We start from the raw sequence: 27202 nt of genomic DNA on the forward strand, positions 1-27202 counted from the left end.
TGTCTAGAATGTTCTAATGGAGAGCAACTTTCAAAGAGCAAGAGAAATGTGTTAAGGTAAGCATTATATTTGTCATCTATGTTATCGGCACTATAAACAGCCTGTCACTACTGTTCTTTAATGAGTTTTAAAAAACCCTACTGCTGTTGGAGTAGCTTTTCTACATAGTTTGTAATTATATGTGTCATTTCCTTGAGTACAGAAACCTTTTAGTGTTAAAATTTGTAAATCATGGTCTGAAAGGCCATTCACCATTTTACTAACAGAATGCCCATCTACTAATGAAAAAGAATAAAAATGTTGTCTATGGCTGTGCTATTGTTCCCCTGCACCCTGGTTGGAAAAAACACAATCTGCATTAGATCATATGAATTTAGATCTTCCAACATCTTTTTTCTTGCACAATCATATACAAAATTAATACCGACGTCACCACATATAGCCCACCCGGCTAGCCATGCGGTCTAACGCACTGCTTCCCGAGAGGGAAGGCATGCCGATCCCCGGCATGAATCCGCCTGGCAGATTAGTGTGAAGATCCGGTGTCCGGCCAACCTGTGGACAGTTTTTAAGGCAGTTTTCCATTTGCCTCTGCGAATGTGGGCTGGTTCCCCTTATTCTGCCTCAGTTACACAATGTCGGTGATTGCTGCGCAAACACTGTGTCCACGTACGTGAACACCATAATTACTCTACCACGCAAACATTTAGCGTTACACTCATCTGGGGGAGGGGGGGGGAGAGGGGGGAGGGGGGGGGTCCACTGGGGGCCGAACCGCACAATAGCCCTGGGTTTGGTGTGGGGTAGGTGGACTGCTGCAGCCTGTTGTGAGGTTGTGAACCACTGAGGTCTACAGCGGGGACGAAGCCTCTGCGTCGTTTGTAGGTCCCCAGTTCAATATGTACATGCATACATATGTACATACATACATACATAGGTACATACATACATACATCACATATAACTAACTTTTGGTACTTCCTATAAAGTGAACCAAGAACCCTCTGAGGCTTGAGTAGAAATGCTCTGAAGTCAGATTCAGGGGACCTATACAAAACAAAATTAGAAGTTTAGCTTGATTTGTCCTTGATTGTAACAAATAGTCTTGAATTCTAATTCACATGCAAAAGTCTACGAATATTAATGATACTTAGTAGCACTGAGCTTTTCCAATATCACATTCCTCGTTGCAATCTACTACACCAATGTTTAAAAGTCTATAGACGCACTCGATCTGTGGAGTGAACTCTGAATTGTGGTTGCTGAAAGGGCTGTACTGACGAATCAGAACTACTTGCAGAGAGGCCACATCACTTTAGTGTCCTCTGGTGACGTGTACGCGACACACACCTTGTCGGAGATATCGAGTGACGGAATGATGGTCTCGCCCAGCGATCTGCTCGTGGGAGGTTTAACAATAACAAAAACGAGACAGCCCAGAACAAAAGCAGGGTCATTGTACATATGACGAGATATTGACAAGGGAACCTCCCCATCGCACCCCCCTCAGATTTAGTTATAAGTTGGCACAGGCCTTGAAAAACTGAACACAAATCAATCGAGAAAACAGGAAGAAGTTGTATGGAACTATGAAAAAATAAGCAAAATATACAAACTGAGTTGTCTATGCGCAAGATAGGATACATCTAGGATAGTCTGAGTTCAAGAGTGCCGTGGTCCTGTGGTTAGCGTGAGCAGCTGCGGATCGAAAGGTCAACGGTTCAAGTCTGCCCTTGAGTTAAAATTTTAATTTCTTATTTTCGCAAAGTTCTGATCTGTCCGTTCGTTCATTGACGTCTCTGTTCACTGTAATAAGTTTAGTGTCTGTATTTTGCGACCGCACCACAAAACCGTGCGATTAGTAGACGAAAGGACGTGCCTCTCCAATGGGAACCGAAAACATTTGATCGCAAGGTCTTAGGTCAACTGATTCCTCGACAGGAAAACACGTCTGATATATTCTATACGACACTGGTGAAGGCATGTGCGTCACATGACAGGAATATGTTGTCGACCCACCTAACTTGTACACTTGGCAAATGGGTAAAAAGATTCTTCTACCTTGCCCGATTTAGGTTTTCTTGTGGATGTGATAATCACTCCCAAAAAAGTGATGAAAACATAAGAGTTTGTCACATAAACTGAAAATAAAATATTATACTTTTCACTGGAGGCAGGACTTGAACCAAAGACCTCTCGTTCCGCAGCTGCTCACGCTAACCACGGGACCACTGCGCTCCTGAGATCGCGCTATCCTTGATGTTGCCTATCTTGCGTATGGACTACTCAAACTGTATATTTTGTTTATATTTTTCATAGTTCCACACAACTTCTTCCTGTTTTCTCCATTGATCTGTGTTCAGTTTCTCAAGGCCTATCCACTGTGCCAACTTATAACTGAATCTGAGGGGAGTGCGATGGGGAGGTTCCCTTGTGAGCACTTCATACAGCACGCAACAAGCAACTGCCAGTCGGCCAGCCAACCTTAAATCTGTGCGAGTGGTGCTGACCACGTGGCATACGTACTCCGTCTCTTGAGGCCAAGAGTGGCGGCTGTTGTAGTGAGGAGCTGCATCCCTGAGTCACTATAGATATCCACTGTAGGTGTCATTACTAAACCATGGAACCTTACACATTGACCATCTTTGAGTTTCTTTGTACCTATTGGGCTGAGATCAGTTTTCACACATTGATTTTGTAAAGCAGTAGAATATACTTACTAAAAAAAACTAAAAAGAGAAAAGATTGAAAATTTCCAAGTGCCGTCACGTACACGGCTCACAAAAAAAGTATCAAACTTACATTATATTGTGATACTTTCTGTGCCTTTATTATGCACACTTATATTATACAGAAATTAAACATGTTCATTTAGTTGTACAGGAATGAAAAATGAACAAAGCAAAACCAGAAATAAATGCTTTATTGTTGCAAACAGAAAAAGAATTCCAAAATGAAAATAACAACACTCGGATGGAAATAATACTGTACACTTGTCACATTTCAGTACTCTGCATTCCCACCTCTGGCTCGTATCAAAGCAACACACCTGCGGATTACAATCCGGGGGACGGCTGTCTGTTCGTCCAATAAAGCGGCCGTCAGTTCCCGGAGTGTGCGGGATTGCTGGGATCGATTCTGGATGTGCCTACCGAGTCGATCCCACAGATACTCATTGTAATAGAGGCCTGGGTTACACCCGAGTCTGCCCATTACACAAATTCTAGCAGCTTCTAGGAACTCTCTAGTGGAACGCACAGTGGCTCCATCATACAGTAACGTGAAATGTTGCCAATATTGATGATGGTGATGATTTTAGGTGAGGGGTGCTCAACATCACAGTCATCAGCACCCCGATGAAAAGTCAACATGCCAATCTCACAAGTGGGGACGAAGGCTGTCCCCGCATGCAGAGCAGTTCATAAAGCATTAAAGTCTGCCTTGCTTCCCCACCAATTTAAGGATTACAGATGAGGCCTGACAGTTCACAAACTGTTACCAACCTTGTAGCACTGGAATCAGTATCAGTGAAGGTGGTGGGCAGTTCTCCATCGAGACTGAGGGTTTCTCTCATATCAGTATATAAGACACACATTGACAAAATATGCTGAACTGAAAGTGGCACACCACAAGCCTCACAGAGGAAGCCACATGTTAAATTACGTCTGATGCGCAGCCTGGTAAGCAAAACCTCCATCCAGGGGTGAGGCTGCCGTGCTTGTGTGGTCGATTTGAGCGATTGCAGTTTGCTTTCTGTCAACTTCACCCATTCAGTCTCCCACTGAAGCATGGTGCGTCTGTCAGAAAATGAGATGTCAGCATGCAATGGGATGGGACACTGACTGACAACACCATTCTGACATGCTTCCTCGGCTTGCTTCTGACATGGCTTTGTTGGCCATGTTGTTTCCCTGTATTCTGATGTGACCAGGTACCCAGCAAAAGATCACCTCCTTGGTGTTGCAGCCACTGTAAGAAGTCATGAATGAGCTGAATCAACTGGTCTACTGTTGCCAATATGTTTTTTGATGGATAGTATACAGTTCTCCAGAACTTCTGCAATATAGTGCACAGCTGCCAATCACTATGAGGTCACTTTTACAGTTCCAGAATATTTCTCCTCAAACTATCACTGATCCACAACTGTAAGCAACTGTCTCCCGTATGTTCCAAGGCAAATAATGTTCACCTTGCTATCTCCAGTGTAAGAGATACTAGTTGATATGCTCTTGTGCAAACTGCATAGGGCCTCTTCAGTGCTGGGAGTTCAGAACTGTAAAGGTCCTCTGGAAATGGAGCCGATCTTCCCTTAGTATACTTCAGATTGTCTATGCATTAATTAGCGCACCTCATAAGTCTCTAGCCGCATCGTGTTGTTTTCGGAGGCCCTGAAGTTGAACAAATTGGTCCTCACCTAGTGTTTTTTTCCATTTTCATCCTGACCCATGTCAGTGTTTGACTGTGTGTTGTTGTTGATACCTCTACCACCACCTGTACATTACTGGTTGAGGCAGCCCCAGCCACACGTCCTTCTGCAAGAGGGCTACTGCACAAATGATTTATTGTCGTGGTGAATGCCATCCCACACCTGGTGCCCTAACCTGCCATTATGACACCTAACAAAGCACTGACTTGCCACAATGTACGTCCCGAACCACTGCTGTTTGAAGGTGCAGCCACAACAATAACTGCTGCAATTGGTGAGTATGCACTTGATATCAACATGAACCACATCAATGGCCACAATAGATAAACAAAAAACTCTTCAGAGCACCACAGATTTGAAACACAGAGTGGTTAAAACAATTTAAACCTTAACACAACCCTAAAACAATTTAAACCTTAACACAACCATCCATAGCATCATCATCTTCAAATCATGAGGCCAGACATTCAGTTCCAACTAAAAGCTGCTTTTTTTAATTGACATTGCAAAACACTAACACAAATTCTTTACAGAAGAAGAATGGAAAAACTCATAGAAGCTGACCTCGGGGAAGATCAGTGTGGGTTCTGGAGAAATGTAGGAAATACTGACCCTACAACTTATCTTAAAACATAGGTTAAGGAAAAACCAACCTATATTTATAGTATCTGTAGAGTTAGAGAAAGCCTTTGACAATGTTGAATGGAATATTCTCTTTGAAATTCTGAAGGTGGCAGGGGGTAAAATAAAGGGAGTGAAGGGCTATTAACAACTTGTACAGAAACCAGATGGCAGTTATAAGAGTTGAAGGGCACGAAAGGGAGGTAGCGGTTGAAAAGGTAGTGAGGCAGTGTTGTAAACCTATTGCCAATGTTATTTCAATATGTACATTGAATATGCTGTACAGGAAACTGAAGAAAAATTTGGAACAGGTGTTCAATTTCAGAGAGAAGAAATAAAAACGTTGAGGTTTGCCAATGACATTGTAATTCAGTCAGAGACAGCAAGGGACTTGCAAGAGCAGTCGAACAGGATGGACAGTGTCTTGAAAGGAGGATACAAGATGAGCATCAACAAAAGCAAAATGAGGGTAACGGAATGTAGTCTAATTAAATCAGATGTCACTGAGATAATTAGATTAGGAAGTGAGACACTTAAAATAGCTGACAAATTTTGATACTAGGGCAGCAAAATAACTGATGATGGATGAAGTAGAGAAGATGTAAAATTTAGAGTGGCAATGGCAAGGAAAGCATTACTGAAGAAGAGAGATTTGTTAACATCAAATATAGATTTAAGTTTTAGGGAGTCTTTTCTGAAGGTACTTGTCTGGAGTGCAGCCATGTATGGAAGTGAAACATGGATGGTAAACAGTTAAGATAAAAAGAGAATGGAAGTTTTCGAAATGTGGTGCTACAGAAGAATGCTGAATGTTAGGGAAATTACTGAATGGAATTGGGGAGACAAGAAATTTGTGGCACAACTTGACCAAAAGAAGGGGTCGGTTGATAGGACACATTCTGAGACATCAAGGGATCACCAATTTAGTATTGGAGGGAAGTGTATGGGGTAAAAATCGTAGAGGGAGACTGAGAGGTGAATATAGTAAGCAGATTTAGAAAGATGTAGCATGCAGTAGGTACTTGGAGATGAAGAGGCTTGCACAGGCTGGAGTAGCACCAAGAGCTGCATCAAACCAGTCTTCAGACTGACGACCACAACAACAAAACAAAATGAACATTTATAAGCAAGCTGAAATCATATTTTTTAAAAATAAAACTTTTACTTTCTAGTTACTAACTGGACGACAATGTGATTATTGGTAAAGTCTGTGGCGCAAGCTTGTGGCCGGTTCAGGTAGAGTGCGGTCCTCCTATCCACCACAACACGAGGAGGGGGAGTGGTGGCAAGTCTCTCGTTCCTGCTGCCCTTTACACATGGGAAAGCTCTCTGCTGCCCATATTTGACAGCAAGGTGAAGGGACCTGGGATCATCCTGATAGAACTGGAAGAGTAAAAAGCCGTGCCTCTACCTGGGATTGAAGCAGGCACCCTCAGATCCAGAGTGTTGTGCTCTACCCATTAGACCCCTATGGCCCGAGTGATTGATAATAAATTAAAATACGGTGAATCAATATGAAATATCAAACTGTGAAAAGGTTACTGTTTTATTTCTAGACAAAATTATTTAATTGGATAGATAAAATATATACTCACCAAGCGGTGGCAGAACACACACATAAAAGACTGTTGTAATTGGTAAGCTTTCGGAGCCAGTGGCTCCTTCTTCAGGCAGAAGGGTTGAAGGAGAAGGAAGAAGGGTAAAGGAAAAGGACTGGAGAGGTCTAGGAAATGGGATAGATTTAAGGAAAGTCACCCAGGACCCCGGGTCAGGGAGATTTACCATACTTGTCACCCTTCTTCCTACCCCCTTCGTCCGCAGCTCGTGGTCGTGCGGTTGCGTTCTCGCTTCCCACGCCCGAGTTCCCGGGTTCGATTCCCAGCGGGGTCAGGGATTTTCTCTGCCTCGTGATGACTGGGTGTTGTGTGATGTCCTTAGGTTAGTTAGGTTTAAGTAGTTCTAAGTTCTAGGGGACTGATGACCATAGATGTTAAGTCCCATAGTGCTCAGAGCCATTTGAACCTACCCCCTTCAATCCTTCTGCCTGAAGAAGGAGCCACTGGCTCTGAAAGCTTGCCAATCACAACAATCTTTTATGCATATGTTCTGCTGCTGCTTGGTGAATAGATTTTTTATCTATCCAATTAAATAATAATTTTGTCAATAATTGATTTTTTCATTGTTATGTTTTATTTCTAGAGATTATGAATAAGTTGAATACAGTATTATTTCTTCATTTAACAGTAAAGCACTTCTTACTTTTCTACCGACTTTTAACTTGTTATCAATGCATCTACACAAGATGTTACTTTTATTTAAAAAATTATGATCAAGTATTTCTTAATAATATTTTAATTTTATAATAAATATAAGAAAGAGTAGTTGCTTCTAACAAGAATTGAATAGGCAATCAACTGGCGATGTGAAGACTAGAATGTGTGAGAATAAAGTATAAATACTGCTTTGTGAGCAGATGTCTCAGCCCGAGTAAGAAATGATATGCACCATGGCAGATATGATGTAATGTTTGTGCAACACCAACAGGTAATCATTTATATATACAAATTCTTCTTTGGTGTGTTCACGAATTCGTAATGTATGAACTGGGCATTCCTAGAGAGTGCAGTGTGATGGTACAGAATTCATCTGAATTAAATTCGAAAATTTTCTCATAAACATTAGAGGAGGGAAATTTTCTGTTCACTTGTCGTCTATAAATGAGCACGTGAGTATACAAGTAATTTTATTATAATTTTAATAATAAATAAATCAGACAAGAGTAGCCCAAAGAAAGAAAGCTTTGTATATTATTTGTTTGAGGTACTCCTTGGGCAATATGCACCAGATGGAGACTGACAACAGAAATCCTTACTTCACAGAAGATGCTGCACGTGAATACAAAGGCCACACAAAGTGAAAACGAGGACTTCAAGAGTAGTACACCCCTATGTACTTCAATAACTTCCACATCAACCTAAAGCTGCTGAAAAATGAATGAATGAACAGATCTCTTGCAGAACTTTCACTGAATCACTATTTGTGTGGACTTCAGTGTTGAAAATGTTAGAAAATGAAGCTGCAGCAATCGGAGAAATAAAAATAGTAATAGTTCGACTCTGATGTAAATTACAAAGTGGTTGTTTTTGAAAACCTGGATTGGAGAAGAGGCTTGCTGAAAAGCAAAAGCAATCACTTTAATTTTGACTCCAATCCTGGTACAATCGCCTTTCAGCAGCTATGGCAATGAGCAGTTGCCAGACAGGAAAATACATGGGAGATCTGCACCAGTTTGTCAGAGAATACAAAAATTACAAAGAATATGCATGCTGGTCCCTGACAGCATTCTCTGAAAGTGGTGGCTGCTTATTGTTAAAATTGTAATGGTTCAAAAAGTACTATTATTTTCTTAGTTCCTGCTTAGGCAGACATTTATGATCTGCTAATGTGCAGGTCAGAAGTGTATCATTTCACTGTTTTCTTTAATTATTGTCAGAGTAAATTGAAAGAACATTTTACAGGCTACGAAAATAATATTTGTTTGCTGAGGATAGAAATGTTACAGATTTTTGCGTAATTAGTGGCAACATAGGATAGTCAGAGTAAATACCAGAAGTGGGATTTATTCTTTGTTTTGAATGTCTGAAATGTGATCGAGTGCAGTGGCAAATTAGTCCTCAAGATGCGTATTTTATTTTTGTCTGGAATTTGTAAACATCTAAACCTTAGGTCACAAGGGTGTTCAGTAAAATCATCTGGGCTGGTGTACTGGTGACTAACATAAATAAAAAACAAATTTTTATTCGTCTTCAAAAGGAAGAGCTATGACGTTCTTTACTGAAATAGCTCCTACTGAAGTCACTGTTATCTGAAGTTATACCAAAAGCACAGATTTCCCAAAATTAATTTTTGAAATTGCTAAAGGAAAAGCTTCGATATTTAAAGTCAGTAATTGTTGAACTACCTTAAACTACAGTCTTCAGTTGAAATAGTAGCTATATTTTGTGAACCCAAACAACACATTACTGTAAGGGGGCAATCAAAAAGTTGCAGTATGAGGGCGTTGCTGCAGTGTAGGTTGCAAGTGTGGTATTTATGCAGAGATTAAAGGGCTTGTACACAATAGAATTGCATGGAAAGCTGCAGCAAACAAGTCTTTGGATCGAAAACAATAACAACAACAACACTCTTTCTTTTTTACTTCCTTCTCTGCACACAAGGAGTCCAGGAGCCAGTTCCACTTAAACATTTTAGGTATTAATTTAATAAATAACAATCAGCATTGGTGACTACTGCTACCTCCATACTGTTTGAGCCTCTTCGCTACATCTCGCCTCCGCTGAGCCAGTTTTTCTCTCGTCTCCGCCACCGTTTCAAACTCTGGAGCATAACAGACATGTAGCAGACCTCCATAGAAATTCCGGTTGTCCATCTGTCGCTTGCCATACCTGCCACACACAATTAGACTAACAGAATCAGAAAATTATGAGAAATATCTTGTGTGGGCGGTATCAGACAACTTTCATGAATTTTAAGAACTGCATCATATAATACACAGCCATACTTATTCAAACCACCTAAAGTTCATAAAATTTATTCAATTGTGTACTCCACAGTTGCAATGAGTCTAGTTTTGAAGTGTTCCATTTAAGTATGTTATAAGAAACATGTCTCTGCATTGCATTCACTCCACATGTCCAAAAAGTTTTGAAACTGGCTTTAAAATAATAATAATAATAATAATAATAATAATAATAAAACAACAACAAACAAACAAACAGAAACGTAAAGATAGTCATTTTAATACTTCAAGTTTTCTACAATATCCTGCTCACTTGAGTACAATGCACAGAACGTTCATCCAACCTGTGAAACTCTGAGAAAAGTCCTCCTTTGGGATGGTGTTCAACTAGTGTGTCACATTGACTCAGATGTCTTTTGCTGTCAAAGCAGTGACGCTTCATCCGAATTTCTGCACTTTGTCAGTTTGAAGCAGGTTCATATTGATAACACTAACTCTCATCACCCGTGATGATTTTTTCCAGAAAACAACTGCCCACATTTTGCACTTAACCAAGTCTTGGTATGTGCACTCACATCGTTTTTGTTTGGGAGTCGAAGTGTGTGTGGGGCAAACATTGCATACGCCCCTCTCTTCTTCAAAACATTTTGAAGAATATCTTTAACACTTGATTTAGAGATGTTGCTCCACTGTGGTGATGATGTTTGGTTTATTGGGCACTCAACTGTGCCATCATGAGTGCCAATACATTGTCCCAATTCTTTTCACAGTCCAATCTAGCCCTGTCATGAATGATGATGATGATGATGATAATGATGAAATGATGAGGACAACACAAGCACCCAGTCCCCGGGCAGAGAAAATCCCCAATCCGGTCGGGAGTCGAACCCGGAACCCCGTGATCCAGAGGCAGCAGCACTAGCCCTTAGACCACGAGCTGTGGACGTGCTCCACTGCGATTTGAGACAACAACACCAACACACCACAGCCACATGTCCACTAGTTAATACTAGCTGCTCACAAATGAGTGGTCAAATGCACATTTACTGTTTACAGTTGTTACTTCAAGCTCTGATGTCACTTACATGCCCAGAATGAAATCAGTCTCGGAATTTTCAAGCAGACAGTGTACATTGCAATGCATATCAAAATAGAAGATTCCAAATGAGCAATCATTGCAACCGTGGAATATACAGTTGGACAGGTTTTGCGGCCCAATGGTGGTATGAATTTAACCAAAAAAAGACTATCTGAATAAAATAATAAGTACAGCTGTGTATTATAATTACGATGCTGTTCCTAAAATCCACAAAATTACCATCATCATTGTTAATGGCAGTCGTAAAGGTAACCACTCACTGAATAGTTGAATTGCAGCTCTCACCACACTCAAACAACACTGCGAATGTAACAGCACTTTTGGACAATGCCCTGTCCTCCTTCAGCAGTAATGAACAAAATAACACACACACACACACACACACACACACACACACATTGTCTTGTCTGACTGGGTAGTTGGCCAAAACAGTGTATGTAGTTTGTATGTGTTTTTTGTTGGTTAACACTAAAAGACGACATTGTTTGAAAGCTCTGTTACGTTCATACATGGTAAGGGCTACGTGCCTAAACTACCCATGGAGTGGTTACCTTTACACATTTTGCAGTATCTCATTATTAATATAACCATCATCATACTCATCAACAATCACATCCAAAACCTTACATAAATTTAAAATGTACAATAAATTTGAGGTGAAAACAAAATAACAAATTGGCAACAGCACTACATCTAAGGCATCCATCTGGCTGTGAATGTCCTAAATGAATCCTTCACTGTCCGCTGCAGTCTCCACTATTTTGAAATTTGCTAGTAGATTAAAACTATGTGCTGGACCAGAACTTGAACCTGGGACCTTAGTGCTTTGCAGGCAAGTGCTCTACCGACTGAGCTATCCGGGCACAACCTTCGGCCAGTCCCTACAGCTTGTCATCTCACGTCACAGAAGCTCTTTTGCGTATCCTACTGGAGCAGCAGTCTTGGAAGAAAGGCTACATTGTAATAACACGTGAGGTTTCTGTTTTAATCCCCACTCTTTCACACAATTTCACAAAATTGAGCAATTTTTACAAAGGGGAACAGCTTACTAGGTGAGGGGTGGCAGGGAGGCCAAACATTCACGAGAACTGCTCTATTTCATGTTGCCCAGTGGCAGGTATTGGTTAATCCTAGCGATACCAATGGGAGGTTACTCGATGTCCCCTGTTTGTAAATATTGTAATCTAGTCACGTACCTCATATTTTAAATTTTTGCAGAAAGTATTTATCGTTTTCAATATAATCTTCTACCAGCTTCTTTAATTGAACAGTGGAAACTCCAGGCCGGAATATCAACAATATAAGGAAAAGACAGATTGCCACTTACCATAAAGATAACATGTTAAGCTGCAAACATGCACAACAAAAGGCTCTTATACATTAGCTTTCAGCTAAAAGCTTCATCAGGAACAAGCAAGTGCACCTCATTCACACAATTGCCATCTCTGGCAGCTCAGACTGAATTCAACTGTCACACACAACAGAAGCAGCAATCTGGAGGAGGCAGGGAAGGAGAAGTGAAAATTTGTAAGTAAAAATGAATATTCAATAAATTAATAACTAGTATTTCAGAGAGTTTCATTTCAGTATATTCACTGCGGCATACGGCACGCGCGGCTAGCAATCGTACGGCACTGCACAGAGACTTTCGGAACACACCGTACCTACCAGCTGCATTAAATCCAAAAAATTACCCTGGTCAACGTAAGATGTGCCTTTTTTTATATGATGTGTGCCACGAATGGAAATGGGTGATTGCAGGCATTCTCGGCGTATTCCAGTGATGAAATCTTCTCGGGTCTTCAGTCAAATGGTAGGGTCGTCTTTTCACAACATTTCGATGAGTTTCGTACCCGTCATCTTCAACTGAATTGATGGGATGCTGTATTCCTCGTACCTATATAGCCACTCGACTGCTGTACACTTCTGCAGGTGGGCCAATGAAGCGCCTCCAGAGGGCAGTGCCATATGAGAGGTGGAGGAAAGCGATGCAACCAGTAGTGGGGGATCGTAGTCCTGGCACGCGTGTCGGGTCCCAGTTGCTGTACAATCTGTCTGCAGATGCCACTGCCTTCTGAACAGAGCATTCCTGACATACTTTCTCAGCTGCAGAATCCCGTGCTGCTCTAAGCTGGAATCTGCTGGCACCGTTTACTAGATTGTTGAGCAGACTTATTTCCATTTCCTCTTTGATACCTGAGTCCCAGAAATGGTCAGCACTGCGTAGCTTCTTCATACTTTCTTTTTTTTTCCAAATTTGAAGGCATGTCTCTCATTGATGCTACATTCTCCTACTGCGAACTTGTTTGTTTGTCCTATTCCTACGTTGTTTACTCGAATACTCTCTTTCAAATTCTAAAGGTGGCAGAGGTAAAATACAGGAAGCAAAAGGCTATTTACAATTTGTACAGAAACCAGGCGGCAGTTATAAGAGTCGAGGGACACGAAAGGGAAGCAGTGGTTGGGAAGGGAGTGAGACAGGGTTGTAGCCTCTCCCTGATGTTATTCAATCTGTATATTGAGCAAGCAGTGAAGGAAACAAAAGAAAAATTCGGAGTAGGTATTAAAATCCATGGAGAAGAAATAAAAACTTTGAGGTTCGCCGATGACATTGTAGTTCTGTCAGAGACAGCAAAGGACTTGGAAGAGCAGTTGAACGGAATGGACAGTGTCTTGAAAGGAGGATATAAGATGAACATCAACAAAAGCAAAATGAGGATAATGGAATGTAGTCGAATTAAATCGGGTGATGCTGAGGGAATTAGATTAGGAAATGAGACACTTAAAGTAGTAAAGGAGTTTTGCTATTTAGGGAGTAAAATAACTGATGATGGTCGAAGTAGAGAGGATATAAAATGTAGACTGGTAATGGCAAGGAAATCGTTTCTGCAGAAGAGAAATTTGTTAACATCGAGTATAGATTTAAGTGTCAGGAAGTCATTTCTGAAAGTATTTGTACGGAGTGTAGCCATGTATGGAAGTGAAACATGGACGATAACTAGTTTGGACAAGAAGAGAATAGAAGCTTTCGAAATGTGGTGCTACAGATGAATGCTGAAGATAAGGTGGGTAGATCACGTAACTAATGATGAGGTATTGAATAGGATTGGGGAGAAGAGAAGTTTGTGGCACAACTTGACTAGAAGAAGGGATCGGTTGGTAGGACATGTTTTGAGGCATCAAGGAATCACAAATTTAGCATTGGAGGGCAGCGTGGAGGGTAAAAATCGTAGAGGGAGACCAAGAGATGAATACACTAAGCAGATTCAGAAGGATGTAGGTTGCAGTAGGTACTGGGAGATGATGAAGCTTGCACAGGATAGCATGGAGAGCTGCATCAAACCAGTTTCTGGACTGAAGACCACAACAACAACAACATTCGTACGGTCCTGATGTGCTCCATATAGCGCTGTCAGATACATTGATACTGCAGATCTGATCTCTGGTCGAGCCAAGTATGTCCTCAACTTTTCATGTCATGTGGAAAACTGTCTTTATTTGGTGCTTTTTAAAAATATTCCTGCATTTCAGCTGTCAGTGGCCCAGCATACAGCATGAATGCCACACGTTTTACTTTGTCTTCTTCTGCTTTTTCCTTCAGCCTCTTGTCTGTATGTACAACGTGTTGTATTTGCATCTTTTCGAAGTCGTTTTTGTGGAAAGTTTACCGCAAATACTGCAACTCCTGCAGCGAGATCTTCCTGTCGCAGATGGACATGGCCCTTTTTACTAAGGTATTTAGTATTGAGTTATGCTACACTGGATGACGGCAACTCCGAGCATTAAGGTGTAGGTCCGTGAGCTTTTTGCTGTAGACCGAGTGATACGCAGATGACACTTCTAAAGTGTGGCTGCATTGTGGTGTTCAGAGACAACGGATACTCGACCCAGCAAATTAACAGGGTCTTCTCAAGTAGAGCCAGGAACCGGGAAGTGGATAAAGAGGAGAACACATCTGTCAAGTCCCCAGCTTTTCTTCCCTTTGTTGGAAATATCTCCTTCAAGATAGTGAGGATTCTTAATAATTTTAATGTGAAAATGGTAATTTCGGCCACCTTCTAAGATTTTGGATTTGCTGGGATTGGTGAAGGAAGATTTGTTACTGCGGAAGGCGGGAATTTATAAAATACTGTGTCAATGTGGTGTGGCCTATTTAGGACAGACAACGCGTACAGTGGAAGAGCGTTGTACAGAACATCAACATTGCACTCGCCTACTGCAACCCATTAAGTCTGCAGTTGTCGAACATTATATTTCTAACAGACATTCAATGGAGTATGACAAAACTTCAATTTTGGCCACAGCGACAACTTTTTGGGACTCTATTATCAAAGAATACGTTGAAATACGCATTGCGGGAACTCTAACGAACCGTGACAGCAGTTACCAATTGAATAACGCAAGGAATCCTGTCATCTCCGAAATTTGCTCGAGACGAAGATGCCAAAAGACTTCGATAGCTGTGGCCAGCTGTAATACTGACGGCAGTTGAATATTGCAGTTCCACCAGCGAGGGCGCTGTCGCTGGGCAGTGTGGCCCTTCTGTCTCTGCAACTGCAACACATGCGCGGAGGTACTATGAGCGCACTATATAAGACTGAACGGAGAACATCTTCGTCAGTCCTCGTTCGGCTCACCTGAAGATGACTGGCAGTTCCCAGCCGAAATATCGTGCAATGAAGTTTACGATGACCGGCTGAAGCCTGAAATCTTTTTGAACACATCAGCATCAAGTTTACCATAGAGGTAGAAGCGTAGAGTGTAGAGTGTAGAGGAGAAGCCTACGCTTCTCGGAAATTTTGATCGAGACAAATCTGGACAATACATTGGGACACTCGGTCTACATGAAGAAGATGCACATGGACCTATACCATAATACTCAAGAGTTGCCACCGTCCAGTGCAGTGTAGCTCAGTACCAAACACCTTCGTACAAAGAACCAGGGCTACCCGTGACAGGAAGTGCTCACTGAAGGAATAGCAGCATCTGCACGAAACTTTCTGCCAAAATGGCTACAATTAGACACAAACAAGATGCGCTTCACATACAGAAAAAATGTGGGAGGACAAACCAGAAGAAGATGAAATAAAATGTGGCTGTTCTTGCCCTATGCTGGGCCATCGAGATCCACGATCGCAAGAATATTTAAAGAAAGCACTAAATAAGGATAGCCTTCCACACAAAGTGAAAAGTTAAGGACATACTTGACTTGACCAAAGGTCAGCTATGCCTGCATACGCCGGGTGCCTACAATATCGAGTGCGAATGTGGGATGCAGTACATCGGTCAGAGACAGAGATTTATCTCACAGTGCCATACAGAGCACATCAGGAACACATGACTAGGACTGAGAAACAAGTCTGCAGAGCATAGAACCAGTGAGACACAACTTCAAATTTGAAAAAGCAAAGAAGCTGTGCTGTGTCAACGGTCTCTGGGACTCTATCGCCAAAGAGACGATGGAAATGTGTGTGCACAACAATATTGTACACTGTGATAGTGGACTTCAGCTAAATGTGGTGTGGGATTCTGCAATTGACAAAGAAAGTCTGAAAACGGTGTCATGCACAGACAGACTGGACGGAAACTGGGACTCAAAGCCCACGCCAGGGTCACAATCCCCCACCGCTAGTCGCGTCACTTCCCCCCACTGACGACACGGTACTGCCTTCCGAATGTACGTAACTGGTCCACCTGCAGAAATGGACAGCAGTCGAGCATCTGTATAGGAATGTGGAACACAGCATCCTGACACTTTGCTTGTAGATGATGGGTACAAAACTCAATGAAATATTGTGACAAGATGATGCCACCACTCGGCTGATCACCCAGAATAGCAATTGCTCATCTTATTACTGATTCTAATAAACGTGTGGATAGATTTGGTCTTCCGAGGAAACTATGGACAGTTCTGAAACAATTCTGTACCGGGTATGGAAGGTGTGGTACCTGTTCCTAAGAATGAGGTTTCAAAGATGCCCTGATGTGTGACCGTGAGGTTGACAAGCAAAGCGGACAGTACCCAATTGAAGTGTGTTAAGAAAATTTCCTGGTGGATTCAGTGAACCACATTTGGTGACTCCTAGATCTGTGGAGCTGTTAAGAGACCTAAGTATTCAGTTATAAAAATTTTTGTGTGTTTGTTTCTTATATTAAGCATTTTTACTTATATTTAACCATTTATATACAAAGTTCTTAAATATGAATACAAAACTTACAATGTCAGCCATACAAATCATACTCCCTTTGTAAAAAAAGTTCGAGGACAAGTCTTTTTTTTTTTTTTTAAAAAAAAAAGGGGAAAAAAAAGGAAACTGCACTCATCACGTAATGATCCTTGCTCCTATTGAAGTAGCCCCTTGGCTACCTACACTCAAGCTCATAAATTAAGGATAATTGCAGAATGTGGTGTCACACAACCTGGCACTACACAAAACTGGTGGTAAAAGCGTAGGCACATAGGGAACACACACGACACAGATCTGTAATGTAAGTCCACGGTATTGGTGATAAGTTGAGAAAACTGTCTCGAAACACACATGCTACAAAACGCCACTGTTTCCTGCGCATGTACCCCGACATCAATACGGGACATGATCACAACCCACATGTACACAGGCCGCACAACGGGTTGGCATACTCTGGATCAGGTGGTCGAGCAGCTGCCGGGGTATAGCCTCCCATTCTTGCACCAGTGCCTGTCGGAGCACCTGAAGTGTCGTAGGGGTTTGAAGACGTACAAAGATACGTCGAGCAAGAGCATCCCAGATGTGCTCGATGGGGTTTAGGTCTGGAGAACAGGCAGGCCACTCCATTCGCCTGATATCTTCTGTTTCAAGGTACTCCTCCACGATGGCAGCTCGGTGGGGCGGTGCGTTATCATCCATCAGGAGGAAGGTGGGACCCACTGCACCCCTGAAAAGGCGGACATAGTGGTGCAAGATAACGTCCTGATACACCTGACCTGTTACAGTTCCTCTGTAAAAGACATGCAGGGGTGTACGTGCACCAATCGTAATCACACCCCACACCATCAAACCACAACCTCCATACAGGTCCCTTTCAAGGACATTATGGGGTTGGCATCTGGTTCCTGGTTCACACCAGATGAAAACCTGGCATGAATCACTGTTCAGACTATACCTGGACTCATCCGTGAACATAACCTGGAACCACTGTTCCAATGACCATGTACTGTGTTCTTCACACCAGGCTTTATGGGCTCACCTGTGACCAGGAGTCAGTGGAATGCACCTTGCAGGTCTCCGGGCGAATAAACGGTGTCTGTTCAGTCGTCTGTAGACTGTGTGTCTGGAGACAACTGTTCCAGTGGCTGCAGTAAGGTCGCGAGCGAGGCTACCTGCAGTACTCCGTGGCCGTCTGCGGGCACTGATGGTGAGATATCGGTCTTCTTGCGGTGTTGTACACTGTGGACGTCCAGTACTGTAGCGCCTGGACACGTTTCCTGTCTGCTGGAATCGTTGCCGTAATCTTGAGATCACACTTTGTGGCACACGGAGGGCCCGTGCTACGACATGCTGTGTTTGACCAGCCTCCAGTCACCTAGTATTCTACCCCTCATAACGTCATCAATATGTGTTCTCTGAGCCATTTTCGACACGCAGTCACCATTAGCACGTCTGAAAACGTCTGCACACTTACTCGCTGCACCGTACTCTGACATGCACCGACACACCTCTGCGTATGTGGACTGCTGCCAGCGCCACCGTGCGCCGACGACAGGTCGGATGCACCACACGGTCATACCCCGAGGTGGTTTAAACCCGCAAACTGCCCACCAGAGCGTTGTTTCACCATTTATCAGTGTTTTCCTTAATTTATGATCATGAGTGTATACATATTTGCCAATGTTTCTGGAAGTCTTGGAAGAAAGCAGGAATTTTCAACTGAAATGCCTGTAAGCTTATTTGTCACAGCCTTTTGGATGTCTACAATATCTTGATGAAGCTTTCCGTTCAGTCATCTTTTCACCTAAGGAAACAAGAAAAAATTCACAAGTCAAGTGGTTGGGCAAATATAGCGGACGTGGGATGGCAATAAAAGAATGTCTGGGCACATACTCGGTGGCAGGTAAATCAGTATGGGGTATTGCATTGTCACACAGTTAGAACCTGAACTGCTTGTTGCAAACGTTTGGTTCCCTGTTTGATCTGGAGGAATATACTCACGGTGAACTATTCCTTTACTATCAGAAAATGCAGTCGACATTATCTTTGTTCTTGAAGGATGTTGTTTGACTATTTTTTTGAGACTGCTGATCCAGGACTCCGCCATTCAGCATTTTGACGCTTTGTGTCAGGCTCATACTGGTAGCACCCGCAACAATAATCTTTGACAGTAATGTGGGATGACATTTGGCTCTATCCAATAGTTCAGCAGAAATTCTTTGTCTTCCCTCTTTCTATAATTTTCAATGTGATAGGGTCCGCAACTGTGATGAATTTTTTGAATGATTTCTTGAAGCATTAAAAAAAAAATCTCTCTCTCTTTTTGTCTCTTAGTGTGTGAGGAATGAGTTTTGCATTAAATTTCCATTTCCCTAAATCTTCATGTAAAATCACAATTCAGATTAAGTTCCTTTGATACTGCACACACAGTTACAAGATGATCTTCTTTCAATAACTGCCTTTCCATCAGTATGTGCTGTAGATGGCTGACCAGCTCTGGTAACATCTTGCACTGAATCTCAGCCTTTAGTGCCACTCGAGAACATGACATCTTGAAGGTGCCTTGCCTGCATATGCTTGCATAACCACTGTCCATGTTTCACTAGGGATTTTCCAGAGCTTAATGCGGAACTTAATGTTCACTCTTTGCTCACAATAAGCATCCACTGTGCCACCGTAACTAATGCGTCAAGAACCCAAACAGTGTCTTGCAGCACAACCCTGCCACCTAGTGCTTGGAAACATCGCCACAAATAATTCAGTACCTTCTCTTGCTGACAGTAAGGGTAATGTAACTGATGATGATGATGATGATGATGATAAACATAAGGCTGAAATACTAAACCTAGCTTTCAAAAACTCATTTACGGTACACGACTGCAGATACACTAAACACAATCTCAGCCATCCTTGTGTTTGTTCGATAACTGAATATCGATGGCTGAGATTGTGTTTAGTGTATCTGGGATTGTAAAACAGTTAAGATCCTTAGATGGCAGGAAGGCATCTGGCCCAGCCGGTATCCCCATAAGGTTTTTTGTTGACTATGCTACAAATATAGCACCATTCTTATCCAACACCTATCAGAGATCATTGGAACAGCGGAAAGTTCCACGGGACTAGAAGAAGACCCAGGTCATAGCAATCTATAAAAAGGGTAGAAAATCGGATGCACATAATTACCGGACAATTTCACTGACATATATTTGTTGTAGAATCATGGAACATATTTCGTGTTCAGACATAATGACCTTTCTAGACTGAGAGAAGCTCATCTGCTGAAACCAGCACGGTTTTAGGAAGCAGCGGTCAAGCGAGACAGAGCTGGCCCTCTTTGTGGATGATATACAAAAGGCTCTAGATACCGGCTCCCAGGTTGACACCATATTTCTCGAATTTTGAAAGGCATTTGACTCAGTTCCGCACTGTCGCTTGCTACAAAAAGTGCACACTTACGGCCTATCCGATGACATATGTGGTTGGATAGAAAGTTTTCTAACAGGCAGGGAGTAGTATGTTGTCCTGAATGGGGAGACTTCAACAGACACAAGCATAACTTCAGGTGTGCTCCAGCGCAGTGTAATAGGTCCGCTGCTTTTTATGATTTACATAAACGATCTGGTTGATGGTATTGACAGTGGCATTAGACTGTTTGCCAATGATGCTGTAGTCTAAAGGAAAGTAGTATCACATGAAAGTTGTGAACAAATCAATGATTTGCAGAAAATAAATGTGTGGTGTAATGACTGGCAGTTATCTCTCAATATTAGTAAGTGTAACCTATTGCGTATAAAAAGGCGAAAATCCCCATTAATGTACGATTACAAAATAAATGCCCAGTCTTTGGAAGCGGTAACATCCGTCAAGTATCTGGGTGTGACTACTTGAAATGATCTCAAATGGAATGATCAGATTACATTAGTAACGGGCAAGGCGAACTCTAGATTGTGGTTTATTGGTAGAATCCTGAAGCGACGCAGTCCTTCAACAAACGAAATAGCTTACAAGATGTTAGTTCATCCAGTCTTAGAGTATTGTTCATCTGTATGGGACACTTACCAGTTGGGTCCGATTCAAGAGATTGAGAAGGTCCAAAGAAGAGCGGCAAGATTCGTGACTGGTACATTTAGCCATCGCGAGAGTGTTACAAATCTGATAGAAAGTTTGAAATGGGACACACTTGCAGATAGATGGCGCGCTAAGTGGAAGGGGCTGTTCACTAAAATCCGATGTTCGCCGAGGATGTAGAGCACATATTATTACCACCAACCTTCTAATCGCGCAATGATCACCATTCAAAGATAAGGGAAATTAGAGCTCGTACTGAGGCGTTCAGACACTCGTTTTTGCAATTTGCGAGTGGAACAGACGGGAGGGAAATATGACTTTGGTGCAAACTGTGCCTTCCGCCACACACCACTTGGAGGCCAGTGGAGTATATATGTAGTTGTAGATGTAGAAGGTCATTTCAAGGACGCACACATACCAGGTAATATAAAAACAACATTTTTCATTTTTAGTACTACAAAGTTTGAACTTAAAAACTGTCCTGTAACTTTTCTGACAAAGGGAGTAATAACACTTTTTCCGCCCACACATACCTTGCCGACACGACACGCACGTACTGGACGTGGAAGGTGTCAGTGAAGAGCTCGTCGTCCTCGCGAGGTGATGGCGCGATGGCAGCGACGTCCCCGTAACGCTGGCACAGCTTCTTCACCTCGTCCCTGAGGCCGAGGGCGGGCACACCGAAGATCAGCAGGTGTGCCGACTCGGACGACACCGTGTAAACCTACAGGACCGACCTGACAGCACCGCTCACGTGTCAAGGAGAAGTACAGCAATAACTGGTTCCACACTGCGCATGCATCTCACATTGTATCTCTGCATTTCTGGCTAAAAACTCAACAGCAATTGCAACAATCTGTGATCCACAAAACGTCCGTCCAATATCCTTGACATCAATATGTTGTAGAATCTTAGAACATGCTCTGACCTCGAACATAACGAGGTATCTTGAACAGAATGACCTCCTCAGTGACAACCAGCATGGATTTAAAAAACATCAATCATGTGAAATCCAACACACATGAATATTAATAGTAAAATCAGGCTTTTTGCAAAAAAATGGAGTTATCTATAATGAAGTATTGTCTGAAAGATCTGCATAAATATTCAATCAGAACTTGATAAGATTTCAGCATGGTGCAGAGATTGGAAAATTGCTCTTAATGTTCACAGATGTAAAATTTTGCACTTCACAAAATGAAAAAAATGGTGTAGCCTTTGACTGTAATATCAATGAGTTGTCGTTGGAATCAGCCAACTCACTCAAATACCTGGGTGTAACACTTTGTAGGGAAATTGAATGGGATAAGGAATGATCACATAGGCTCAGCTATGGTTAAAGCAGGTGGTAGATTTTGGTTTATTGGTAGAATACGGGGGAAGGACAATCAGTCTACAAAGGAGGCTGCTTACAAATCAGTCGTGTAACCCGTTCTTGAATATTACTCAAGTGTGTGGGACCTGTACCAAATAGGAATAACAGGGGATACTGAATGTACACATACGAGGGCAGTAAGAATGGTCACAGGTTTGTTTCATCCATGGGAGAGTTTCACACAGGTACTGAAGGAACTGAAATGGAAGACTCTTGAAGACAGACATACACTATGTGATCAAAAGTATCCGGACATCCCACAAAAACATACGTTTTTCACATTAAGTGCATTGTGCTGACGCCTACTGCCAGGTACTACATATGGGCGACCTCAGCAGCCATTAGACATTGTGAGAGAGCAGAATGGAGTGCACCGTGGACCTCACAGACTTCCAATGTGGTCAGGCGATTGGGTGTCACTTGTGTCATACGTCTGTACGCAACATTTCCACACTCCTAAACATCCCAAGGTCCACTGTTTCCGATGTAATATGAAGTGCAAAAGTGAAAGGACACGTACAGCACAAAAGTGTACAGGCCAACTTCATCTCTTTGCCGACAGAGACTGCTGACAGTTGAAGAGGGTCGTAATGTGTAATAGGCAGACATCTATTCAGACCATCACACAGGAATTACAAACTGCATCAGGATCCACTGCAAGTACTACGACAGTTAGGCGGGAGGTGAGAAAACTTGATTTCATGGTCGAGCGGCTGCTCATAAGCCACACATCACGCCAGTAAATGACAAACGACGCCTCGCTTGGTGTAAGGAGCGTAAACAATGGAAGACTGAACAGTGGAAAGAGTTATGTGGAGTTACGAATCACGGTACATAAAGTGGCGATCCGATGGCAGGGTGTAGGTATGGTGAATGCCTGGTGAACATCATCTGCCAGCGTGTGTAGTTCCAATAGTGAAATTCAGAGGCGATGGTGTTATGATGTAATCGTGTTTTTCATGGAGGGGGCTTCTATTCCTTGTTGTTTTGCATGGCACTATCACAGCACAGGCCTACAGTGATGTTTTAAGCACCTTCTTGCTTCCCAATGTTGAAGAGCAATTTGGGGTTGGCGATTGCATCTTCCAACACGATCGACCACCTGTTCATAATGCAAGGCCTGTGGCGGAGTGGTTACAAGACAATAACATCCCTGTAATTGACTGGCCTGCACAGAGTCCTGACCTGAATCCTATAGGACACCTTCAAGATGTTTTGGAACGCCGAGTTCGTGCCAGGCCTCACCGACCGACATTGATACCTCTCCTCAGTGCAGCACTCCGTGAAGAATGGGCTGCCATTCCCAAAGAAACCTTCCAGCACCTGACTGAACATATGCCTGCGAGAGTGGAAACTGTAATCAAGGATAAAGGTGGGGCAACACCAGATTAAATTCCAGGATTACCGATGGAGGGTGCCACGAACTTGTAAGTCATTTTCAGCCAGGTGTCCGGATACTTTTGATCACATAGTGTAAACTACCCCAAGGAAATTTATTAACAAAGTTTCAAGAACCATCTTTAAATGATGACTCTAGGAATATACAACACCTTTGTTTTAGTCACGTAGGGATTGTGAGAATAAGATTAGAATAATTACAGCACACACAGAGACATTCAAACAATGATTCTTCCCAGGCTCCATACATGAATGGAATAGGAAGAAGCCGTAATAACTGGTACAATGGGTTGTACCATCTGCCATGCACTTCACAGCCACTTCATAGTGGTTTGCAGAGTGTAAATGTAGATGCAGATGTAGGCAGATGACACTTTAACACACCAGTTGTCAGGGGATCTACCAAACATTCCCTTTATTTTCTATCAATCACAGTACGGTTTCAGCTCAGGAGTCATACTCAAACATAAGCAAACATGCTAAGTGGGCCAGAGACTCAGAATTCTAAATTTACAAATGTAATACTCACATGAATATTTTACAGATGAATGTAGAGACTGACAGAAGCTGATCTTAACCCTCTATTGCATGACTTTTTGTAGGAAAATAATTTCAGTAACCAAAAAATCTCTGTATGAACTGCCTGGCACACAAAATACTATGTTACAAGTTGAACATAGAAATTTTGATTTATCCAATATTTTAGATTTGTTGCTATACAGCTACAAACCAAAAGTATTGGTTATTTATTAATCACTCAGTTACAGAGATATGGAAACATAATCTGTGCTATCATTAAGCATAATTTACAGAGATATGGAAACATAATCTGTGCTATCATTAAGCATAATTTTCCGTACCTTAAAAATCAAACTAGACGTGATCTAAATGGTAAGGATTATTCACTTTTTCAGGTGCTTTCACATATGATTACATACACTTTATCTTCAGCTAGGAGTATTGATTTTTAAATGTTTCTCTCAACATAATGATGTTAAACACATGCTAGCTTGATGCAGCCACAAAGTGTACGACTTATCTTAGAAAATAGACTGAAGAAAGACAAATCCACAGCTATACCATTAGCCAATTTAGAGATACCTTTTAACAAAGTTTACTGGAATACATTCTTTGAAATTCTGAAGCTAGGAGGACAGAATACAGGGAATGAAACGTTATCTACAACCTGTGCAGAAACCAGTCAGCAGTTATAAAAATCAAAGGCCATGAGAGGGAAGCTGTGGTTGAGGAGGGAGTGAGACAGGGTTGTAACTTATTCCCCAATGGTATTAAATCTGTACAATGGGCAAGTTGTAAGGGAAACCAAGAAGAAATTTGGAAAGGGAATTAATGTCTAGGAATAATTTTACAGTTTTCTATGGTATAATTCTGTCAGAGAAAGTAAAAGGCTTGGAGAAACAGTTTAATATAATGGATAGCATCTTGAAAAGAACTTGTAAGATGAGCATCAACGAAAGTAAAACAAGGGAAATGCTATGTAGTCAAATGATGCTGAAGGAGTTGGATTGGGAAATGACACATTAAGAGCAGTAAATGAGTTTTGCCATTGAGGCACCATGTATACACTTCTAAGCAATGCACTAGATAACCATTGTATGAGGTGTGATTGGAAAGTTTTAAGAATGGGCTTGTAATTGTACAATGGTGGTACTTACATGCTACTGCGATGCATCTCCTTCAAAATAGTCCCTTTCTGACTGAACACACCGATGCCGATGGTGTTTCCACTTTTGAAAACATTCCTGGAAATTTTTTTCCTGAAGTGTGTTAAGGATGCTCTCTGTATTTGCCTCGGTGTCTTCAATCGAGTCAAATCACTTCCCTTTCAGTGAAAATTTCAGTTTAAGAAACAGGTAGAAGGCCGCAGGGGCCAAATAAGGGGAAGATGGTGGTTGTGGAAGCACAGGAATTTTGAATTTGGGAAAAATTCAACGACAGAGAAGGTATGATGAGCCAGAGCATTGTCATGGTGTAGCACCCAACTCCTGCCCCTCCACAATGCAGGCCTTTCCTTTCGCACCTTTTTGCGCGATCATTCAAGGACGCATTTGTAGTATTCCTGGTTAATTGTCTGTCTTCCAGGGTATATTCATGATGCACAATACCGGTAGAATCGAAAAAAATCACCAACATTGTCTTCACCTTCAACCGACATTGCCGTGCTTTTTTTTGGTCGTGGTGAACCTGGAGTCTTCCACTGCGAAGACTGCACTTTGGTTTCAGTATCATATCTATATAGACATGATTCGTCACCTGTAATGGCCCTATTTCACAAATCTGGGTCATTTTTACTCTGATTAATTAGGTCTTGACACACGTCAAATTCGTATTGTCTCCGGTCACTTGCCAACACTTTTGGAATGAATTTTGCGGACACTCGATGCATGTTCGAATCTTCAGTTAAAATTGACTGAATTGCATAGAAACTTAAATCAAGTTCAACAGCCATTTCCCTTCTATGATTGGAGTGCACTAAATCGCGAACTTTCAACACATTTTCATTTGTTTTTGAGGTGGAAGGATGGCCAGACAGTTGTTCATCTTCCATTGATTCACGGTCATTTTTAAATCTGTTGAATCAGACAAAAACATTTGACTGGCTCATACAAATATCTCTAAAAGCTGTTTTTAATAGCTCATAAGTCTCAGAAGCTGATTTCCCAGTTTTAAAGCAAAATTTCACACCAACTCATTGCTCTATTTTTACGTCCATTTTCATGCAGACAGAATCTGGCAACAAGCCCTAACAGACCCACACTCAACCAGCTGTCACAACGAACTAAATAAAGGAAATGCAGTTTCCTGTCAGAGGGCGTTCAAGGATAAGGCAATGACTCATTCCCAACCCTTCGTGTACCTGCCCGCCAAGCCAGTAAGCAGTAGTGGAGCTACTCTTGAAACTTTCCAATCACACCTCATATTAGATACACTTGTTGTTTTCATTACTTACAGTGACATCTCACAGCTAACACCAGTCTGGTGACCAGACTCATTTCACTGAGATAACAATGTAGAGTTGCTCTGTGTCGAACTACTGATAGTCCCTTCACCAACTGTGATGCAAGATAGAAGTGCACTTACATTGTCCTTGGCTTTTGCAATGCATACTGATATGTGCAACGACTTGTGTGTGAACAATGCGAACCAGATACAATGAATCGTTAATCAGTCATTGGTAGCTAGAGTGCTCGTTTAAAATTTCCCACGGTTTGCACAGAAATTTAGTTAGTATTTTGTCCTATTAACTTAGAATTTATGCACATCATTGGAATTTTTTGCAAAATTGGAAAAGTAGGTTATTGCAATCATATTTTTGGATGAGAGTCATTGGCTTCACCAGCAGATTTGAAATTGTCACATTCCAACCTAACCTGTACACTCAACTGTATTACAGGTCAGTTTGTCAGCAAATCTAGCTGTTTTCCAGTCACCAACTAAATACAAAAAATAAGTAACCAATTTTAAAATTCATAATAAACATATGAGT

General features: G+C 41.9%; 1 protein-coding gene across 3 annotated transcripts in view; it reads right to left on the minus strand.

Annotated features, from left to right (window-relative positions):
• The window catches only part of LOC126213221 (RNA-binding protein 48), a 100057-nt gene that overhangs the window by 62616 nt on the left and 10239 nt on the right, over nt 1–27202 (minus strand). For 2 of the 3 annotated variants that reach the window (XM_049940863.1, XM_049940865.1), the window contains exons 2-3: nt 21455–21645; nt 9341–9492 (exon numbers count right to left, since the gene is read on the minus strand). In XM_049940863.1, coding sequence (XP_049796820.1) covers nt 9341–9492; nt 21455–21645 — 343 coding nt within the window. The remainder of the gene's footprint in view (nt 1–9340; nt 9493–21454; nt 21646–27202) is intronic. The other variant, XM_049940864.1, reaches the window with a different exon arrangement.

This window comes from Schistocerca nitens, chromosome 11 (genome assembly GCF_023898315.1).
Source record: "Schistocerca nitens isolate TAMUIC-IGC-003100 chromosome 11, iqSchNite1.1, whole genome shotgun sequence".
Lineage (NCBI taxonomy): Eukaryota > Metazoa > Arthropoda > Insecta > Orthoptera > Acrididae > Schistocerca > Schistocerca nitens.